Source organism: Manis javanica, chromosome 10 (assembly GCF_040802235.1).
Source record: "Manis javanica isolate MJ-LG chromosome 10, MJ_LKY, whole genome shotgun sequence".
NCBI lineage: Eukaryota > Metazoa > Chordata > Mammalia > Pholidota > Manidae > Manis > Manis javanica.
In genome coordinates, this window is record NC_133165.1 from 26,308,011 (window position 1) to 26,328,349 (window position 20,339).

General features: G+C 47.9%; 1 protein-coding gene across 10 annotated transcripts in view; it reads right to left on the bottom strand.

The window, feature by feature from the left end:
• The window catches only part of SNX8 (sorting nexin 8), a 50,124-nt gene that overhangs the window by 16,070 nt on the left and 13,715 nt on the right, over positions 1-20,339 (bottom strand). For 8 of the 10 annotated variants that reach the window (XM_073214945.1, XM_073214943.1, XM_037008532.2 and 5 more), the window contains exon 1: positions 12,007-12,190. The exons of 1 other annotated variant lie outside the window; for it this stretch is intronic. In XM_073214945.1, coding sequence (XP_073071046.1) covers positions 12,007-12,175 — 169 coding nt within the window. In that variant the 5' untranslated portion in view covers positions 12,176-12,190. Of the gene's footprint in view, positions 1-12,006; positions 12,191-12,481; positions 12,515-20,339 lie in introns of those variants that run through there. One more of the 10 variants, XM_073214947.1, reaches the window with a different exon arrangement.

Consider the following 20,339-nt stretch of genomic DNA (forward strand, 5'->3'; position numbering starts at 1 on the left):
AGTTGGAGCTAAAAAAATCTCAAAAAAAAAAAAAAAAGGCTATAATAAGCATTGACAAGGATGTGGGAAAACACCACATCTGCTGGTAGGTGTGCAAAAGGGGCGGCTGCCCTCAAAAATGGTAGGGCAGTCCAGACCCTCAGAATGTCATCAGCAATTCCAGCCCTAGAATATGCCCCCAAGAAATGAGAGTGTATGTCCACAAAGGCCTGGACGCCACTGTCCGCGGCAGCAGTATTCCTAACAGCCACAGACCAGGAAAACTCACATGCCCACTGGCTGGTGAGTGGACACAAACAAGGGAATAAAGCGTTCCATGCCCTCAGAGAGGGGATGCAACAGTCACGCCACACCACGGACGGATCCTGAGAATACGATGGCCCACATCAGGATGATTCCAACTACACGAAATACCCACAGGAGGTGAACCTACAGGAACAGAGAGCAGATGAGTGCCCACCAGCCCGGGAGGGGCCTGAAGAAATCGGGCATGACCCTGAGGAAAGTGGTGTTTTGGAGGGATGACGAAATGCCATAGGGTTGAGTGTGGTGATGGATGTGCAATTCTGTGACCACGCTAACCACCACCGCATCGTACGCTTCAGAGAGTGAAGTGCAGAGCAGGTAAATGGCATCCCAGTGACCCCTTTAAATGTGAATGGGAGGCGACATCAGTGAGAGTGGAAGAGTGAGGACCACCCCAAACCCTCTCCTCCCAGAAGCAATGCGAACCCTGGTGGAAGCTGTCAAATCAGCCTTTTCAGAGCACTGTAAATGGACCGGTTCGCGGCGATCCAGGGCACATTCACTTATGGATCCACTCACAAACAGCTCTTTGACCAGTAAACATGACTAGAAGCAAGTAGCAAGTAGGTAAGTGAAAATGGGGTAACACTGGAGTAAGAGGGGCCCTCTCCCCAGTGACTGGAATCTGCATAAGAGGAGGAGGATGCCATGCAAAGACCCCTCTGGGGAGGGCAGGCCACATCACAGCAAAGGTGGCCAGGACACGTGGCGGCTACAAGGCAAGCCACCCAAAGCCTGCCAGAAGCTGGCCGAGGTGAGGATGCGCTGTCCCAAGGGTTTCAGAGGGAGTGTGGCCCTGCTGACACCTGATTTCAGGCTCCCGGCCTCCAGACTAGAAGATGATGTTTCTGTTGCTTCGAACTGCCCCACTTGTGGTACTGAGGTCAAGGCAGCCACGGGACATCCACACAACACTTCACAGAATCAGGTCACAGACGTTACTGATCAAACCACAACAATAAACAGCAACACCTTCAGTAGGGAGGAGACTCTGACTTCAAGCATTGCATATTTTATTATTTCAATTGCCCAGTTGAAAACCAAAGTTTGTAAGACATGCAAAGAAACAAAGTATGGCCAAACACGGGGAAAAGCGACTGGCAGAAACTGCCTGAGGAGCACAGGCATTAAAGGAGAGGACAGCTCCCTACCTGAGGCTTAAAATGGCCATTACTGAGGGGAACAGACTTTAACGCAGGCTCTCCTCAAATCCGCCCACCCGACCAGACCGTTCCTTTACCCTTTCTTGGCCAGCAAGAAAGGCTCCCCTTGGCTGCACTGGCCCCCTTGCTGGCCTCAGAGCCTTGGCATAGCTGTCCCCTTCCTCCAGATGCCACCAGACCAACCCTTCATCTCCCTCAGTCTTGGCGCAAGCATCCCTCTCGGGGCCACGTCCCCGTGGCAGCTGCACCTGTACCCTCACAGCTCCTCTCACCACAGCCCTCAAGCTCAACACGCCACTCAATCTGTCTGTTAAGCACTGTCCACCTCTGGACACAAGGACACAAATGCCAGGGCAGCAGGCCTGTTGGTCCTGTTCGCAGCTAATAGCCCGAAGACTGAGAACAGAGCCCAGCACCTGGTAAGGGCTCAACAGCCCACGATGATGAATGACGGACTCTGGCACCCCTGAGCAAGGAGGCCACCTTAGGTAACTGAAAACAGTGAGCCCTCTAGGCAGGGCAGCCACCTTGGGCGCTCCCCACTCCCACAGACCTCATCAAGGCCTCCTGGGTAGCCGCAGCAAGACACCAACACTGGTGCCATGGAGAATGGCTGTGGACGGGCTCCACCCCAGGGAGCTCTGAGCAGGGACATCCTGAAACTGGCAGCATCTCCCACCTCTCTGGCAGCCTCTCTGCCAATCTCCGGTGACATCCACCTTTTCCCAGGAGAGTGTAAGGCAAAGACCCAGAGTACATAAAGCTGCAGTGTGCCATCTGGATAACCAACCTATATGGCAAGGGAAGAAAGGTTTTCATCTTCCTGCAATGGTTCAAGTGTTTTTACCTTGAAGCAAAGTACGAATAAACAATTTCCTAAGGTCCGTTCAAGCCCTCTGGTACTTATTACTGAGAATTTCTGAGCTGAATCCTCTCCAAAGCTCAGAACAGTAAAGTGTTTCCTGAGCCTCAAGGAGTCTCATGACCATTCCTATGCCCAGGCCTGGCTTCAATCTCTCTGCCGAGCTCTCCTCAATCTGTCTCACTCATGGGTTTCTCCCGCCCTGCAGGGAGCTGTGCTCTCCTAGTACTACCTAGCACAGGGGTGGCTCATAGCCCCGGCACCCAAAAACTTTTATGATGGACAACTGGGTTTCCATGCACCAAAGAATGACACCAGACCCCTTCCTCACACCATCCACAACAGTGAATGAAAAGGGATCACAGACCTAAATAAACACAGTGAAAACTACAAACCTCTCAGCAGAAAAGAGTAGTAAAGCTTAAGGACCTTGGGTTAGGAGAGGACTTCTCAGATGTAACACCAAAAGCACAAACAAGAAAAGAACAAAATAAATCCTTTGGACTTCATCAAAATTAAATACTGCTGCGCTGCAATGGACACCACTGAAAAAGTGAAAAGACAGCCACAGAATGGAAGAAAATACTTATAAATTATGTATCTGATAAGAAACTAGTGTCTGAAATATATAAAGAATTCTCATAATTCAAGGTTTTTTTTAAGACAAATTGCCTAATTTTTCAAATGGGCAAAGGATTTGAATAGACATTTCTCCAAAGCAGGCATCCAGAACGCTAATCCACATATGAAAAGACACCTGACCAAAAGGGGGTTCCACATCACACCTGCCAGGATGGCTACAGTCAGACGGACGATGACAGGGGCTGCTGGGGAGGTGCAAAAATTGGACCTCATGGAAAACCGCACAGAAGCCCCTCAGAAGGTTCACAGGGGACTGTATGACCCAGCAGTCCCTCCCCTAGGTACTTGTGCAAGAGAAATGAAAACATGTCCACACACACACGTATATGAATGTTCATAGAGGCATTAAGTGTAACAGCCAAAACACAGGAACAGCCCAAATGTCCAGCAGTTGATGGATAATGAAATGCAGACTATCCATACGATGTAATAATATTCAGCCATAAAAAGGAACAAGGCACTGATCCTTACTGAGCAATGGACACATGATGCTTAGTGAAAGAAGCCAGACATGAAAGGACCACAGATTCTATGGTTCTATTTACATGAAATCCCCAGAACAGGCAGATCTATGGAGACAGAGAGAAGGGAAGTTGCCTATATTGGGAGGAGGGGGTGATGGGGGTGATCACTAATGGGCAGAGGGTGTCTTTCGAGGGAGATGAGGTGAGATGCTCTGAGATCAACTACATGCACAGCTGCACAGCTCTATGATACACACTCAAAGCCATTACATTGTATACCTTAAATGGGCGCATTTTTCTTCTGTAAAGCTGTTAAAATGTCCTCTCTCCAGCTCTTGTGACTGTAAACTAATTCTTCTTCTACCCCAGCACTGTGCCTGGAACACAGACGCTTTGCAATCACAAATGAAGATGTCATCTGAGAAGGGAAAACACCACCTACTGTGGAATCCTGCAGGCGTTCCAGGCACAAGCACAGAAGTCTAGCCAGTAATGTTGCCCAAAAACTCCAGGGGGCCACGCTCAGGTCTGGTGAACCTCCCTCAATCCACACACCGCAAGGCTGCCAGACAGGACACTGGAAGCTGCCACCAAATGCTAAGGAACAATGACGCTCCCCTTAATAAAGCTTCCTCCACCTCCTTACGCTCCCACGAATTCAAAGACAGGGATGAAGGAGGTCACGGTGCACTATGTGCAACATCGGCCTCCATTCAATCAAGAGCCACTGTCAAGGACACATCTGTGTCTGGAACCTTACTAGATGCTTTACAAAACATCCTTCAACCCTAAAAACACTCTAGGTAGACACTGTGACCCCATTTTACAGATGTGAGAACAAGGCTTTGCTGGCACTGCAACCTGCCCGAGGTTACAGAGAAAGGCGACCAGCCCTGTGGGGCCAGAATTTGCACCAGCTGGCTGATGATACCAAATCTTGTTCCCTCCCTGACTCTCATAGCCTCATCTGACACCCCAAACACGGGACAGGGGCGGGCAGACCCCATGCGGGGGCCAGCAATCAGATGGTCAACACAAATCCCTGACTCTGTGAACAGGCAGTTCACCTTCCTGTGCAGTCCTCTCACCTTGACAATGGGGACAATGTCCTCTGTGTTACTGTTCGCCTGCGAGAATTTTCTAAAAAGAAAATATGTGAAAGCATCCAGCATACACCTGGAGCCTGAGCTGCTCTGTTTTAAAGGACCTGCAGGCCAGGGGCTGGCGGCCTTGAGTGCCCAGTTCCCCAGCACGGCAAGGGCATCTTGCTCCCATCAAGAGGCCAACAGCCCCGAGGTCCCACTGGTAATCATAACCAGACAGTGGAATCATCCCTGGGACTCGGGGTCACGTGGGGACCTCGCACACTCACACACACACAAGCAGGACGTTCTCAAGCTGTGAGTGGCTATTCCTTTCCAAGGGAGACTCCCGAGCCCAGGGAAGGCTAAGTGGACACCCTCTATACACAACCAAATCGGGTCCTCTAATAAAACTCCACGCAGTCACCCAATATAATGAGCCAAAAGGGACACTTCAAATCCAGTGAAACATCCACTCATCTTTGGAGGAATCACAGGAGTAAGACAAGGCCACTCCCTGTCGTCTGCCTGACAGGGCGACGAGCAAGGGATGCAATAAACCAGCAGGGAAACGCAACACCTCGGAAACCAGCATGAACGAATTAGGAAGTGCAGAAAATGTCAGTCAGAAGAAACTGAGTCAGTCTTTCCCCCACGACCAAACTGACACTGAATTTGGAGACCTAGTTCTCCGTGTGACGGTATGGCCCCCAGCTGGTGTCTGCACACCAGACCTCCAGGGTGGGTTCCCTGGGTGACCTGAGCATTGCCTGCAGGTGAGGGAACTCGGCTGTGGTTCCAGAAACCTCCTGAAGCCACTTGTTTTTGAGGGATCGCATCTGGCTCAACAGAAACACACTGTGCTAGACTGAATCCAGTTCCCCAGCTGAATCTGGTATTTTCAGCAGATGTAGCACAGAGCTATAGACAGACCCCACAGGCATCGGTTCTCCCACAAAACCATTGAGCACACATATACCTACTGAACAGACCTGCTCACCATTATTTTAACATGCACACCCTTTCTGAAAGAGAAGGCCATCACGATGGCCTTAGGTGGTATTTATGAGAACAATCACACAGAACTATCTCACTAAGAAAAACCACTGAAAGAGGGAAAGTTCTGCATCTAACAGTGGCTGGTTAAGTGAATCCTAAGAGGAGTTCATAAAAGGCAGGTACACAAATGGCAGCCTAGGTAGACTGGAGTGAGGAAACCAGACCTGCCATTCCCAGCTGGAGCCAGACCCCGGGGTGTGCATCCCAGCTCCACCAGGTAATAACTGTGGTCCTGGGCAGATTATGGTGGTGACCACTGCATGCCTTGGTTTCCCAATCTGTATGTGAAGTAGGGATGTCAGACATAGGACTTCACAGGATTACTGTGAGGATTAACTTATTTTATCCAAAAGGCAGTGACCTACAAAGCAGAGCAAGTGGCACTCAGTAGGTGCTCTGAAAGGGTTAGTTACCAGTATAACCTATGGACTCCACATCTGCAGAGTGCCCCAGAGACATCCCTCCACCCAGGAGACAGCAGGGGGAATACCTTCTACTGATTACACTGTCTGTCCCAGGGAAACATGCCCACTGCCAGAGGCCACGCTTAAACATCAAGCCTCTGCAGACCTCCCCAGACCCCCCACTTCACTGTCCATCCTCAGAAGTATAATTAACTGTGCACAGGTCGTCCTGAGATAAAGACTACAGCATGGAGACCGTCCTCAGGTTCTGGAGAGCTGGAAGTGCAGTTTTAAATCTCTCTGTGGTGCAAAACACCTCCAAGTGGCCAGTTCTTGGGAGACCAATCCCTCCAGCCTGGACTGGAATTTCTCAGGAGCTGGGAGGTCAAACAAAGTATGGTTCTAAAGAGAATTAACTGTGCAAAATCATGACTATCACCTGACTCTCCTTCATGACAGATGGCCTTTGCCCAACACATACCTTTAACAGCAGCTGAGGAGCCCAGGAGTCCCTCTTACTGCAACACAGACGCCAGGGACCCTGGGCTCCAAGACCCCTTCCTGCTGGCCCAGGGGCATGGGGACAGCTGGACTCTCACCAGTGCTCTGGGCCAGGAATAAGACTGGGGCACAGACAGCAGACAGAAGAAACTGGGGTCTCCTGCCAACTGGTGCGTGATTCTCCATCACAAGTGGACGCTGATACAGTAAAACCTGTATTTCACTATAAATACACCTCCAATACTAACAAGGGAGTCCAAAATTCCTGCAAAACTGTTTTAAAACAAGATCCTTTGTGCCCGCCTCTGCTTGCAAACTGTGTTGTCAAGCAAGTCCACCTGTTTCAGGACCTCGGGTTTTCCCCCCACGTTTTCTACTATGAAATAGAAAATACACATACAGATAAGGCAGAGAATGTCTACAGACAGTTTGAGTCAATTACCAAACATGTGGAACCACTAATCAGGTCCAAAATTCAAAGACCACCAGCATCCTGGAAGTCCCCCTTGTCCGTATCCCATGTCCATCAAAACCCCCCTCTACCAGAGGCAACCACAGACTCACTTCCATGGAATTTTCCTTGCTATTTATAGCTTTATCACCTGTGTCAGCAGCCCTACCCAACAGAAGCTAATTCTGCATGTGTTGAATGCCATACAAACGGGAGGCACACAGTATCTTCTCTGTCCGGCTTCTTTCAACGTCCTCAGTGGAAGGTGAGGGAACTCAGTTCTTGCATTTCCAAGGATCCCCCAAAGACACCTGCCTCGCTCTAAAAGAGTTTAATCAGTAAACTCTGCCAACAGAGTTTATGAAGTTCCATGTGCACAGCTGCTAACAATGGGTACTTCTAGGGTGGGGAACAAGTTTAGCCTTTGTTCATCAAGTGCCAGCATTAGGACAGCTTTTAATATTGATTCCACTTAAAGAGCCATTTTCTGGAAAACATGTAGCAAGAGTGCCTTTAACTCAAATGTTATGACATTAGTACTTTAGCAGCACAAATGTTAGAGTCCTTGATACATTATTAAGCAGGCAGCAGACAGAAAATGCTGAGAACTATTTTTAGTGGTATAGAAAAATGTCAACTGAAAAAGAGTAGGCTGTAAGACGTACACACATGAAGAGGAAACTACGTAGAAAGCACATGCATGGGAAAAAGGAAAGATGTTAAAATGCTGTGGGTGTGCTCGGGGCAGCATGGTGATATCTGTTTGCAGAATGCGTGCTCTTGCAGTTATATTACGTGTATAACAACTCTCCTCAAAGCACCAACTCACATCCAACAGTGAAATTTTACTGCTTGGATTATAGTTCCCTCATAAGACTTACAGTAGACAAATCAGTTTACCAGCACAAATCAGTTATGAAAATGTCTTGGCAAATTATGAGAATGTACTTAGACATACTACCTAAGCCCAACTCTATCCAGCCCACATGAAGCTTCCCTGCGATTAATGAAGCATCTTGTAAGTTCACTCTACATCTGCTGAGTATAAAAACTCCACAAGGTTCAGAGTGCTGGAAGACTCCAGCACACACCTACTCCACGCACACGAACAACAGATGTGCTCTCCTAAACCCAGTCCACAGAACACATGAAGTGTGGCCTCGGATTCTTCCAGGGCCCAACCAACAAAGCCCACCATCTCAGGCCCTCCGGAATCCACCCATCCTCATCTTGATACTGACATTTTCTCAAAGAACGTCTACTCCTGAAGTCTGGTCATGATTTTTTAATATTCTGTAACAAATATGTGCAGAGTGGAGGCACTACAGTTCTTCAGAGGGTAATATGAGCAAGAGTCACGCTCTTCTTGTACAATGCGGTGTCCTACCTGCGTGCTCCAAGGCAACCACCACTGGGCCAGGTCCCCTTAACAGACACATCAGGTCATGCAAAGCTGCATGCAGCTCCCTGCCACCCACAGACGTGACAGGCAAACATCTCTTTTTGTACTGCATTTCTTAAGAAGGAAATAAATACCAAAACAGAATTCCCCCCACCCAGAATACAACACTTTCTTGCTAACCACAAATTCTGGCAAAATCTGCTCTACATAACAGTTATCCAGTTAGTTCCTCTTTCTTCAAATCAGCACATTTTACCTTGCAAATTGTCTATTTCTGTGTGGGTGTATGTGTGACAGAGGAGAGAGAGTTTAAAGACCAATAAAGCAAACTTAAATAATACCTGCTCAGCTACCACTGTTTCCAAGTTAAAATGTGGTACTATCCTTAAAAAAGAAAAAAACGTATGACAAAATGTTTCTATTGAAACACTTGAGCCTTTTCTCCACAGCAGGTATCCTTCTAGACACTGGGATGTAAAGAAAAACAATACTTTCTGTCTGTCTGGGGTTTACAATTGGAAAGCGTGTTGTAGGGGGAGATGGATGGGCAGGCAGGGTTTTCCCAGTCAAATGCATACATCTTGGGCAACAGCTCAATGAATTCTGACAAAACATACACCCAGAGATGTGGGCAAGGGGTGGTGGTCAGAACAGAGGACATGGCTACTGCCCAGGCATGCAGAAAAGCTCGGATAAGTAGCAGAGTTCTGACCTGACCACAGAGAAAGGTTTTGCAAAGACTAATGGCTCCAGGGCTTCCTAACCAATAGAATGTATGGAATGCCATCCAATGAGCACCCTAACAGAAGTGAGGCCGATTCCTCTTTGTCCTGAAGATTAAGTGTAGGTCCACAGGATCACAGGAAAACAGCTGTAGTTCAAATGTTTCTATCAGTGTGTGATGCAATCCCAAAGCCTCCAATCAGACAATCAAGCACCCATCATACTCACTATTTGCCATCTAAGTCACAATCACTGGGCTTTATGACTCGCAAACATGCCCTGAAATAAACACTCATTCTTCAGTCAGGGAGACTAGGTCAGTCAATCAGACCATTTGATAGTTATAATTTAACATAAAATCCACAAACGGTTTGTGTCCAAAATTCAAAAAGAACTGCTATAAATCAATACAAAAAAATACAATCTCATAAGAAAATGGGCAAATAATAGAAACAGTTCAGAGAAGCCATACAAGGTGAAAATATCACAGGAAACTAAACTTCAGTGATAACAGAGGAAATGGAATCAAACATGAAACACTTCCTGAAGTTTTCCAAATCTGAAGGGAGTTTTTAAACAACATATTTAGTGTTGACAAGGCTACAGGGAAAGGATGCTTTAATACAGTGCTCTTAGTACAAGTATAAACTGTTAACAGTCACCAGAGAGGAAAACGTGGCAGTATCTGTTGAAACAAATAACGTGCAAGTCCTATGACCCAGTGATTCCACTCCTAGGGTTTCTACCTGAGGTGGGCAAAAGGATGGCCCCCAAAGGCATCCACACCCTAATCCCTGGAAACTATGAATCTTAGTTTACATCATAGAGGGGAATTATGGTTGCAGATGAAATTCAGGTTGCAAATCATCTGACCTTAACACAGGCGAGGGCTGTGGATTACCCCGGTGGACCTGATATAATCCTAGGGTCCTTACAGGTGGAAGAAGCATGAAGGGAAGAACCAGAGAGGTGACAGCATGAGAAAGATGTGGCCCAGGGCTCTAGAGAAAGGGGCCATCAGCCAAAGAATGCTGGGGGCATCTGAAAGCTGGAAAAGGCTGGGAAACAGTTTCTCCACTCAAGCCTCCAGCAGGAACACAGCCCTACCCACACCTGGATTTTAGCCCAGGGGGACCTATTTTGGACTTCTGGCTTCCAGAACAACTAGAGGACAAATTCGTGTTCCTCAAGCACCATGCCTGTGGGAGTCTATTACAGCAGCAGAAAAGTGATCCTGCATCCTTGGGAAATACGGGCACAGATGCACAAAGGGCACGTGCCTTCTGAGTACGCGGATGTATAAAATAATCAACACTGAGGGTCCCTCCACAACAACACCTCTGGTAAAGAGGGGGTGAGTGCAGTGGGTGTGAGATTTTAATCTCTCATATTCTACAGTTTTTTAAAAGACCTGTTTGTCCCCGTACTGTGTAAATGAAGGTCAAGTTTTAAGGAGTTACCATTCACAGCTTGAACTCTAAAGAATCAGAATATAGTAAGACCCTTAATGCTGTGAACCACAGAGCAATATTTTTTCTGATAATCCCCAAGGCACTGCAAAGATCTGCACCTCACGGCCTCCACAATTAACACTAACAGTGGGCTCTGGCTGTGTAGGCAGAGCACCGGAGAAGAAGAGATTCGCTGTATATCCCTAAGCCGCCACCTCTTCAAGACAAAATCAGCCTTTGCTAAACTGTGAGAACACACATACTGTCTTTGGACAGAATTCATCCTCAAAGGTTGAGGATTTCTGACTCTAGCCCACTCAACCCCCATCTCCACCCCTGAACGTTGCCCACTTTTGGGCAAGTCACTTGCCTCTGGGCTTTCATTTTCCCAGTGTAAAAAAGGCTTGCTCTACCACAGCACCTGCCTCATCGGATGGTGGAAAATTTTAAACGGAATGAAGTGACAGGCTGCATTCTTTGAACCCCTCAGGAAAGCGCTCTGAACTGACGAGTGCCTCCAGGTCCAGCACACCTCATAAAATCACAATAACCCAAGGGAGGCCAACGAGCTTGGGAATTCCAGGTGGGGTCACAGGTGGGGAGACTCGGAGAGCTGTCCTATCCATAGATGACAAGGGCTGCGGGGGAGCGGGTCCATATGGAACATCTAGTCGCTCCCTATACCTGAGAAGAGACCCCCGAGCCACCACATCCAGCACCTGCTTTACAGTCGGAGGGGAAGAAGCCTTCCCACGGGATCACAGCCTCCCATTCCCAAGTGTGACCAACAAGGGAACCGGTGTGGGGCCCCGGTACGGGCGTCTGACCGGCCCACGCTGGGCTCGAACGCGTGACTTCATGAACGCATGCTCTGAGCCACAGCGACAGCCACATGCTTGCCCTCACACAGCTACATTAGAAAGGGAAAACGACTAAGACCCCGCTCTGGGGCCGCGGGGGTACTGCCGTCTGCACGCAACCTCGCCCCGGGTCTGCCTGTCGATCGGGCCGGTCCGATGCCCCCAGCAGCTCCCCTGCCTCCGAGGGAGGAATCTGTACACACTCCCAGAGCTCACTTTAAGCGTGGCCTCCTGGGGCCAGGGCCCGAGGCGAGGAACCCCAACCCGTTACCCCATGCATTGGCTTCCACCCCCTCGGAGGACTGGCGGCGCACGTTCCGATGGGGCATCGAGAAGAGCCGAACCTCCACCGTTCCCGCTCTCCACCGGGGCGAAGCACTCAAGGAGACTGTGGGGACACCCGAGCCCCGGCGGCCCGACGGCCGTCGGAGCCCCGCAGGTCGGCGCCCTTCCACCCGGCTCCGGACCGGATTGGTGCAGGCTGGACAGATACGCGGGCTCCAGGTCGGCGGGGGCCGGCGCTCCCGGGCGTGGGACAGGGTAGGGCGCCAGGGGCGCGGGCGGCGGGAAAGGCGTGAAGGCCGCGGGAGCGCGGGCCAGCGCCGCGAGCGGGAGCAGGTGAGCGGCTAGCTGTACCTGCTGCCGGCAGGCCCGCCTCCTCCTCCGCGTCCGCGTCTACCTCCGCCTCCACCGCCGCCGACGCCGCCGCCGCGCCCGCCTCGGCGGGCAGCCGGTCCATCAGGCCGCCAGTCATGTGAGCGCACGCCGCGTGACTTCCTCCCCGGCGCCGCCACGCCACGCCCATACCCGGGCCTCGTCAAGACCGCGCCCGGCCAGGCCCCGCCCATCCGCGCCGTGCCACGCCCTCTTCCGGCTCCGCCCGCAGATGTCTCGTCACGCCCCCGCCACGCGGGCCCCGGGAAGACGTTCCCGTGCTCCCTCCCTAGCCCCCGCTGTTGGGCGTGGGCCTCTCCTCCCCGGCCTCGCTCCCTGCCCGGTCGCCCCGAGTTCTCTCCACACCCATCCGCACGCTCACCGCTCGCCCGGTGCCTCACCACGCGCTCACCGACCCCCGCCCTGCTCCCTCGCACCCACCACCGCGCTCACTCACCCACCCGCCCTGTTCATCACGCCTGCCCGCTCACTGCTTCCTGGAAGAGTCAGTCACGCCCACTCGTCCACACCCACTCCCTCGTTCGCCCACTTCCCCACCCACTCATTTCCTCGTTCGCTCTTACATCCGTTCAGTCTGCGGGCTGCCGCCTGGAGGTCACACATATCCTTGCTGGGCGCCGACCACACTTACGTGCTTCGGAAACCTTCCCCGACCTGGAGGCCGGAGGAGACCAGGGTGCAGCAAGTAACCCTGCTGTTCCAAAGCCAGGCGTGGGAGCCCTTCAGAAGAAGGTCCATGCCGCCAGGGAAGGGACCCCTGGGTGGGCTAAGAGCCTGAGCTGATGCTGGGGGCTAAAGACGTACGCAGGAGGAGCAGCGGACTGGTCCAGTAGGTGCAAAGGCCCTGAGGATCAGACGGCTGCAAACTGTCTTCCTGGAGCTCAGCGTGGGGGCAGACGTGGTAGGAGAGTACGCGGGAGCAGTTGGGAGGGCTCCCTCCAAAGTAGGGATCTCAGGAGCTCACATTACTGACTACTAACACATGGAGCTGGTTACCGCGCCAGGAGCCCAGACCCCTGTCAGCTTCCTAGGAAAGGTCCCAGTCTGCCCCAGGACGTTGCTTCTCCTTGAAATAGCCACTGGACCCTCAGTCTGGAATCGCCACACCTAGGACACCCGTGGGGGCAGACACAGTAGCCTGCCGTCCTCACTATAGCCTAGGAAGCGCTGCCCCCTCACGCGGAAGGCATAGGGCAGCTCCCCCAGGTCAGGACCCTGTGACCCACACGCCCCCATCCCGTGCTGCTTTCTTCCACCGCGCTCGCTCGGCTTCCTTTCTGGTGCTGCTGCACCAAATGATGTGCTCAGCACTTTCACGACTCCACACTCTCCCCCATCCCCGCACACACACCCTGGCTGCTAACTTCCTGGCACTATTTGGTACTTATCTCTGTCCCTTTATAGAGATTGTAAGGTCTTTATTAAATGTTCAAAAGTAATTGTACTCTGAAAACTGTAAAACATTATACAAATATAAAATTAGATATTATTGAAGAGTAATAACATATTAAATTATTTTAACACTCCTGACATATGATCGCACAACCTGTAGTTCCATGGTTCTGGATCTTCGCTGCACCTTCTCACCACCGGGGAAGTGTTTAAATTAAATATACTCTGCCTGGAACCCACTCCCAGGAGTTCAGATTTAATCAGTTTGGGGTGTGGCTCACATTTGAGATTTTTTTTTTAACCACCAGATGATTTTAATGTGCAGCCCAGGTGGAAGACCACTGCTCTACTTGAAAAGTTTGTTTTCTTCCCGCAAACATTTCCCGAGCATTTATTAGGTTCCAAATTTTGTGTGGCAGTGGGAGGGAGCGAAGTCCCTGCTCTCGTTCCAGATGGAATTGAACAGAGGAGCAGACCACAACAGAATTCTCACAGCACATGGAGGGAAGCAGGCGGTAGGGCTGGCAATGTGAATGTTCTGGGAGGAAAGGAGAGCAAGCCACTGGTTCTGAAGGCCTCCCAAAGAGGGGATTAAGTCCTAACAAGCTGTGGGCTTCATTGCCAGATTTCTCCAATAGAGAGCTCTTGGGAAACGTGCACAGAAACATGTCTGTCTGTTTCTTTAGATCCTCACCAAAGAAGATAATCCTTGTATTATGTCTGCTTCATTCAAGCAACAGTAGACAGAAACTAGAATTTCCACTTTTTAAAAGCTTGATTAATGGCAATAATCTAATTTATATAAGGCTCTTAATCTGTTTTTTGAGTAACATTCGTTGCTTTCCATTTAGGAAAATAAGAACTATACTGGCAAAGTGGCAGAACTTGGAATGCAGAACACCTAAATTGGGACTGCACTACATGGGGTGGGTGTGCAGAAAGGGCCTGTTATGGGTAATCCTACTAACACGAGGATTTCCAAGTCCTGTCAAGGACCTTTCAAAAGAGTTACTAAAATGCTTGGAGGAGTATGGCCAAATATTAATAATAGTTCACTTATTAGTCAGGATAAGTTATATCATGCTGCAGTAACAATCTCAAATCTCAGAGACCTGAAATAACAGAGGTTATGCTTATCATAGTCACTGGGATATGTAGGACTCGGGGCCAGCCACCATCTTGTATTCCTGCCACCGTGACAAAGGGAACATACTCTAGAGGGTCTGGCATGAATGCTCTGGTGCAGAAATGATACACAATGCTCTACTCACAACTCCGCCAGAACTAGTGACATGACCCCACCCAACCACAAGAGAACCAGGAGTGTGACACTGCCATGTGCCTGGAAGACAGAAAATCAGAATTATCTGGCAAGCAGCACAAAATACTAACCACACTAACATTCACTGAATGCCTGCTATACACTGAGCTCTCTTAGGATGCCAGTTCTACCCAACTTTGATCTGCAGCCTCAGTGCAGCTCTGATCATAATCCCAATAAGCCTTTTACACATAAATGTATACAATTATAAAATTTTTATGGAAAGGCAAAATATCTAAGATAATAAAAACTTGAACAAAGTTGGAGGATTCTTGTGGCCTGATTTAAAGGCTTTTATAAAGCTATAGGAGTCAGGATAATGTGGTATTCTCAAAAGGAAGCACAAATAGATCAATGGAATAAAATAGAGCCCAGAAAGTAATCCACTCGATTGATTTCCAATAAGGATGCTTAAGTAATTCAATGGGGGGAAGGATGACCTTTTCAACCAGTCATAGTAAACCAGTGTATGTCCATTTGGAAAAATCAAGGAAACTCATCTCTTACCTCAAACTACGGACAAAAATTAACTCAAAATGGGCCATGAAACTAAATGTAAAACTTAAATTCAGCTTCTAGGAGAAAAATTTTTGCAACCTTGGGACAGGCATTGATTTATTAGAAAGACACAAAAAGCAGGAGCCGTGAAAGAAAACACTGACACACTGGACTACATAGAAACTTCAAAACTTCTGGATTTCCAAAGACCCCAGAAAGAAAATGACAGTGTAAGACCCAGTCTCTGAGAAAATCTGTACCATACATGTACCTAACAAAAGACTCACCTCCAGGAAATATAAAGAATTTTTAAGTTTGATAGTAAGAAGACAACTTAACCAAACAGGCAAAAATTCTTTTTAAGAATTACTTAAAAAGAAGCTTTACAAAAGAAGATACATAAATCACCAATAAGCACATGAACAGTATGTTTAACATAATGTTACAGAAATGTAAGGTAAAACCTCTGTGAGATACCATTACATACTGACCATTAAAATTAAATATCATTAGCTAACAGGCACATGAAAAGGTGCTCCACATCGCTAATTATCAGGGAAATGCAAATTAAAACCACAATGAATACCTTTAAATAAAGCTTCCTCACTGCTCAGCTTAAAAAACACACACACACAATGAGATACCACCTCACACCAGTTAGGATGGCCAACATAGAAAAGACTAGGAACAACAAATGCTGGCGAGGATGTGGAGAAAGGGGAACCCTCCTACACTGCTGGTGGGAATGTAAATCAGTTCAACCATTGTGGAAAGCAGTATGGAGGTTCCTCAAAAAACTAAAAATAGGAATACCATTTGACCCAGGAATTCTACTCATAGGAATTTACCCTAAGAATGGAGGATCCCAGTTTCAAAAAGACATATGCACCCCTATGTTTATCGCAGCACTTTTTACAATAGCCAAGAAATGGAAGCAACCTAAGTGTCCGTCAGTAGATGAATGGATAAAGAAGATGTGGTACATATGACAACGGAATATTATTCAGCCATAAGAAGAAAAGAAATCCTACCATTTGCAACAACATGGATGGAGCTAGAGGATATTATGCTCAGTGAAATAAGCCAGGCAGAGAAAGACAAATACCTAATGATTTCACTCATCTGTGGAGCGTAAGAACAAAGCAAAAACTGAAGGAACAAAACAGCAGCAGACTCACAGAACCCAAGAAAGGACTAACAGTTACCAAAGGGAAAGGGACTGGGGAGGGTGGGTGGGAAGGGAGGGAGAAGGGGAATAAGGGGCATTACGATTAGCACACATAACATGGGGGTGGGGGCACAGGGAAGGCAGTATAGCACAGAGAAGACAAGTAGTGACTCTATAGCATCTTACTATGCTGATGGACAGTGACTGTAATGGGGTATGTGGTGGGGACTTGATAATGGGGGGAATCTAGTAACCACAATGTTGCTCATGTGATTTTATATTACTGATACCAAAATAAAAAATAAAACATCATTAATATTAAAGAATGAGAAAAACAAATGTTGACAAGAATGTGGACCTGCCAGAATTCTCAGATGTTGTGGTAGGAATGCAAAATACAGTCAATTTGGTGGGGTTGGGGGTGAAATAGGTGAAGGGGATAAAGAGGCACAAAACCTCAGTCATAATGTAAATTAGTCACAGGGATGAAAGTACAGCATAGAGAACATAGTAGTTCTGTAGCCTCTTTGTGTTGGCATATAGTAACTGCAGTAGCTGGAGTGAGCATTTACTAACCTAGATAACTGTCAAATCACTATGTTGTATACTTGAACCCAGTACAATATTGCATATCATCTATATTTCAATAAAAAAGTAACTTCAATTTGGGGAAATGTTTGGTGGTGCCTAACAAAGGTAAACACAGACTTATTCTATGAACCATCTTGTCCTCACATATTGAAAACGTGTGTAAGAAGTTTTATACAAGTATGTACACAGCACTTCATTCACAATAACCAGACACTGGCAACAACTCAGGTGCTCATTAAAAGTGAAACAGATAAGCAAATTGTCAGATATTCATACAATGGAACAGGACTCAGAAATAGGAAGGAACTGCTGATACACGCAACAGGGATGAATCTCAAAAACTGCTGAGTGAAAGAAGCCAGACATAAAATAAGTACATTTTTCCACTTATATAAAAAATTATAGAACAGGCAAAACCGTACGACAATCCAGAAAAAGGAAAGCTAATCTGTAGTGAAAGAAATCATGACAGTGGTTGCCCGGGTGGGAAAGGGCACAGGGGAGTTTAGTGAGCAGGTAGGAAGGGTCTATCTCTTGCTAAGGGTATCAGTTACACTGATGCCTGCATGTGTCAGACTCTGATCTCCAGTACATAAGACACATGCATTTCCTTTATGTAAATTACACCTCCGTGCAAACTATTCATAAACTGCTAGCCACCGTGTCCTATAATGTGGAAATGTAAAATAATTCATAGTGAAATACAGAGTATTTGAAATTGACAAGTTGAGTACTTCTCAGAACTCAAGAGAACAGACAAGGCAATGCTTACAGGGAGATGTACAGTCTTAAGGCACATATGGGAAAACAGGAAAGTGAGAACAATTAAAGGGTCACCTCTAGATGTGAGAAGAAAGTGAGCCCTTTATTACTTAAAATTTACATTTGCTTCCGCCAAGTACCTTGGCAGTCTACCAGCCTGAGACCACTTTGCTTTTGAAGCTTCAGGTTTTGGGCTCCCCAATTGGGGCCACAGATCCAGGTGAGGCTGGTTTACTGTTATAAGCGTCTCATGGGGGAGTGTCCTGCTCACAGGGTCTGTTCCATGCCATCACCGCCCTTCTGGCTCCCACTGCAATGCCAAAGGGCAACTTAATTTTGCTTCCTTCTTTGCCTAAGGATGTGTGTATATACAGGCTTTGGGTCCCGGTTTTAAGGGATGATGGCTCGCTGTTGCGCTCTCAACACTGTCTAGACCCTGGTCCCTTTATCTTCTTCCAGTAGGTATGAGGAGACCATTAGCTGCAGCTCAGCTTCACCCAGGAGGCAAATACCCTTGGTGCTCTTATTTTGCCTCAGATTCTAATTCTTTATTATCTTATTTACTGTCCAATGACTTCAATGAGATGGTTTTTGCATTTTATCCAGAACTTAGTTAATCCAAATAAACCATCTAGCCACATTCTCAAACCAGGGAGAAACACAGAACACAAGAAATATTAAGACAAATATTGATAATTGTAGGTGCCAGCACGGCACCCTGTGTGATGAAACACACCATGCACCAGGTGGGCAGAGAAGCCCCAGACCAGGAGAATATACTTTCACATCTATAATAGGTATAAAGAGGGCATTACAGGATTTATAAATAGCTCATACACTTCAATATGAAAAAGGAGATCACCAAAAAGAGGCCAAAAAGTGTGTGTGTGTGTGTGTGTGTGTGTGTGTGTGTGTGTAATTCACTGAAAAGGAAATCTGAGAAGCCAATAAACATATGCAAACATTTTCAGCTTACTATTCATTAGGTATATTGGGCATCTGTCATCATGCCCTGGCTTTCAGGACCTGAGCCATTCTGTCTGAGAATGTCCTAGCCACACCCTCCTAGGCTCACACTGGAAGCTGGAGTCATGGAGCAGAGTAGCCGCTGGGGCACTGAGGCTCCTGACCTCAGCCACCTTCCACGTCTAAGGGAGTGCAAGCTGTGGGCTCCTCTGGCAACGGGGGCTGCTGTCCACGGTGGCGGTGGCAAGGTGGGAGCCCTGTCACCTGGGACTTAGCAGCCAACAGCGTTGTCTCCTCCACCAGCTCTCAGCTTGATCTGCACATTTTCGCCTGCTTAACTTTGAGCCTGGTTTCCCTCCTCGAGACTTCAGCTGCATTTAGGAATTTCCTTTTCTGCTAAAATCAGAAATCTACCCACATCAGAAAATGCAAATTCAAACAAAAAGACAGATACTCTTTCAAGCGCAGGAGAGGAAGAGAAAGGAAGCTATTCCTGCAATTCCCACCTGGCTGGAGGGTGTGTACACTGGTGTAGGTGCTGCAGAGGGCAACTTGTTTAGTCTAACAAATTGGAATGCAGATATCCTATGACCCGGACATTCCACTCGGCATCAGAGCCTCTAAACTATAGCTCCAGGCAACAAAAACAAGACCCTTCATTGTAGCACTATTTATAACACCAAGAAAACAAAATAAACCTGCTTTGCTGTCAGCGTGGAATGAATAATGAACGGTAGTACGTTCCTACACTGCGCGAGCTAGAACACCATGTACCACGATGGGTAGATCTTGAAAACATTTTGGGTGAAAAAGGGTGTTGTAAAAGGATATGGAGAGGACACTGTGTACTTGAAAACACATGACAGCAAACACAAATGGGGACAGGTGAAACTAGGGAAATATGAGTAAGATGGGGGGATCATATCGATGCCACCCCTGTGCTGTGACGTCACACTGTAGCTTTGCATCATCAGAAGGAACTGGGCAAGCTGTGATTTACAACTGCATGAGAATTTACAATTAGGTCAGTGAAATGTTATTAAACATACCAAGCACTACTTATAGATTACTTATAGATATGTTATGGCTTCCTCAGGGGAGGGGAGAGCAGATGAAATTTGAGACAGAAAGTGGGCTTCAAATCTTTTTTTTTTCCTTAGGAATTTTTTGAGGCAAATGTGACAAGATATTAACATTTAAAATTCTGGATGGAAGTGAATAGAATGTCTGTATACTATGTACTTTTTTTTGAATAAATGCCAAAAAGATAAAATGAGGGACTGTTTATAAAGTGTTCGAGCCAGTGCCTGGGCAGCAGTGGGTGCTGGAGAAATCTCAGGACGGCCGATAATTATGGACACTAGCAGCTGGGAAGGGCAGGTTTGCCTCACAGCCGGGACCAGGGACACCACCCCCTGCCCTGTGGGTCAGCCCACCTGTTTCAGAGGCAGAGTCGCTGGCCCGTGGTAGGGCTAGAAGCAGACTCTGGGACAGGCGATGCCTGGCCCCAGGTGCCGGAGGTGAGCAGGACGGTTGATTCCTGAGGCGCCGGGCATTTGGAGAGGTGCGCATCCCAGGAGGCAGTGAGAAGAGGAA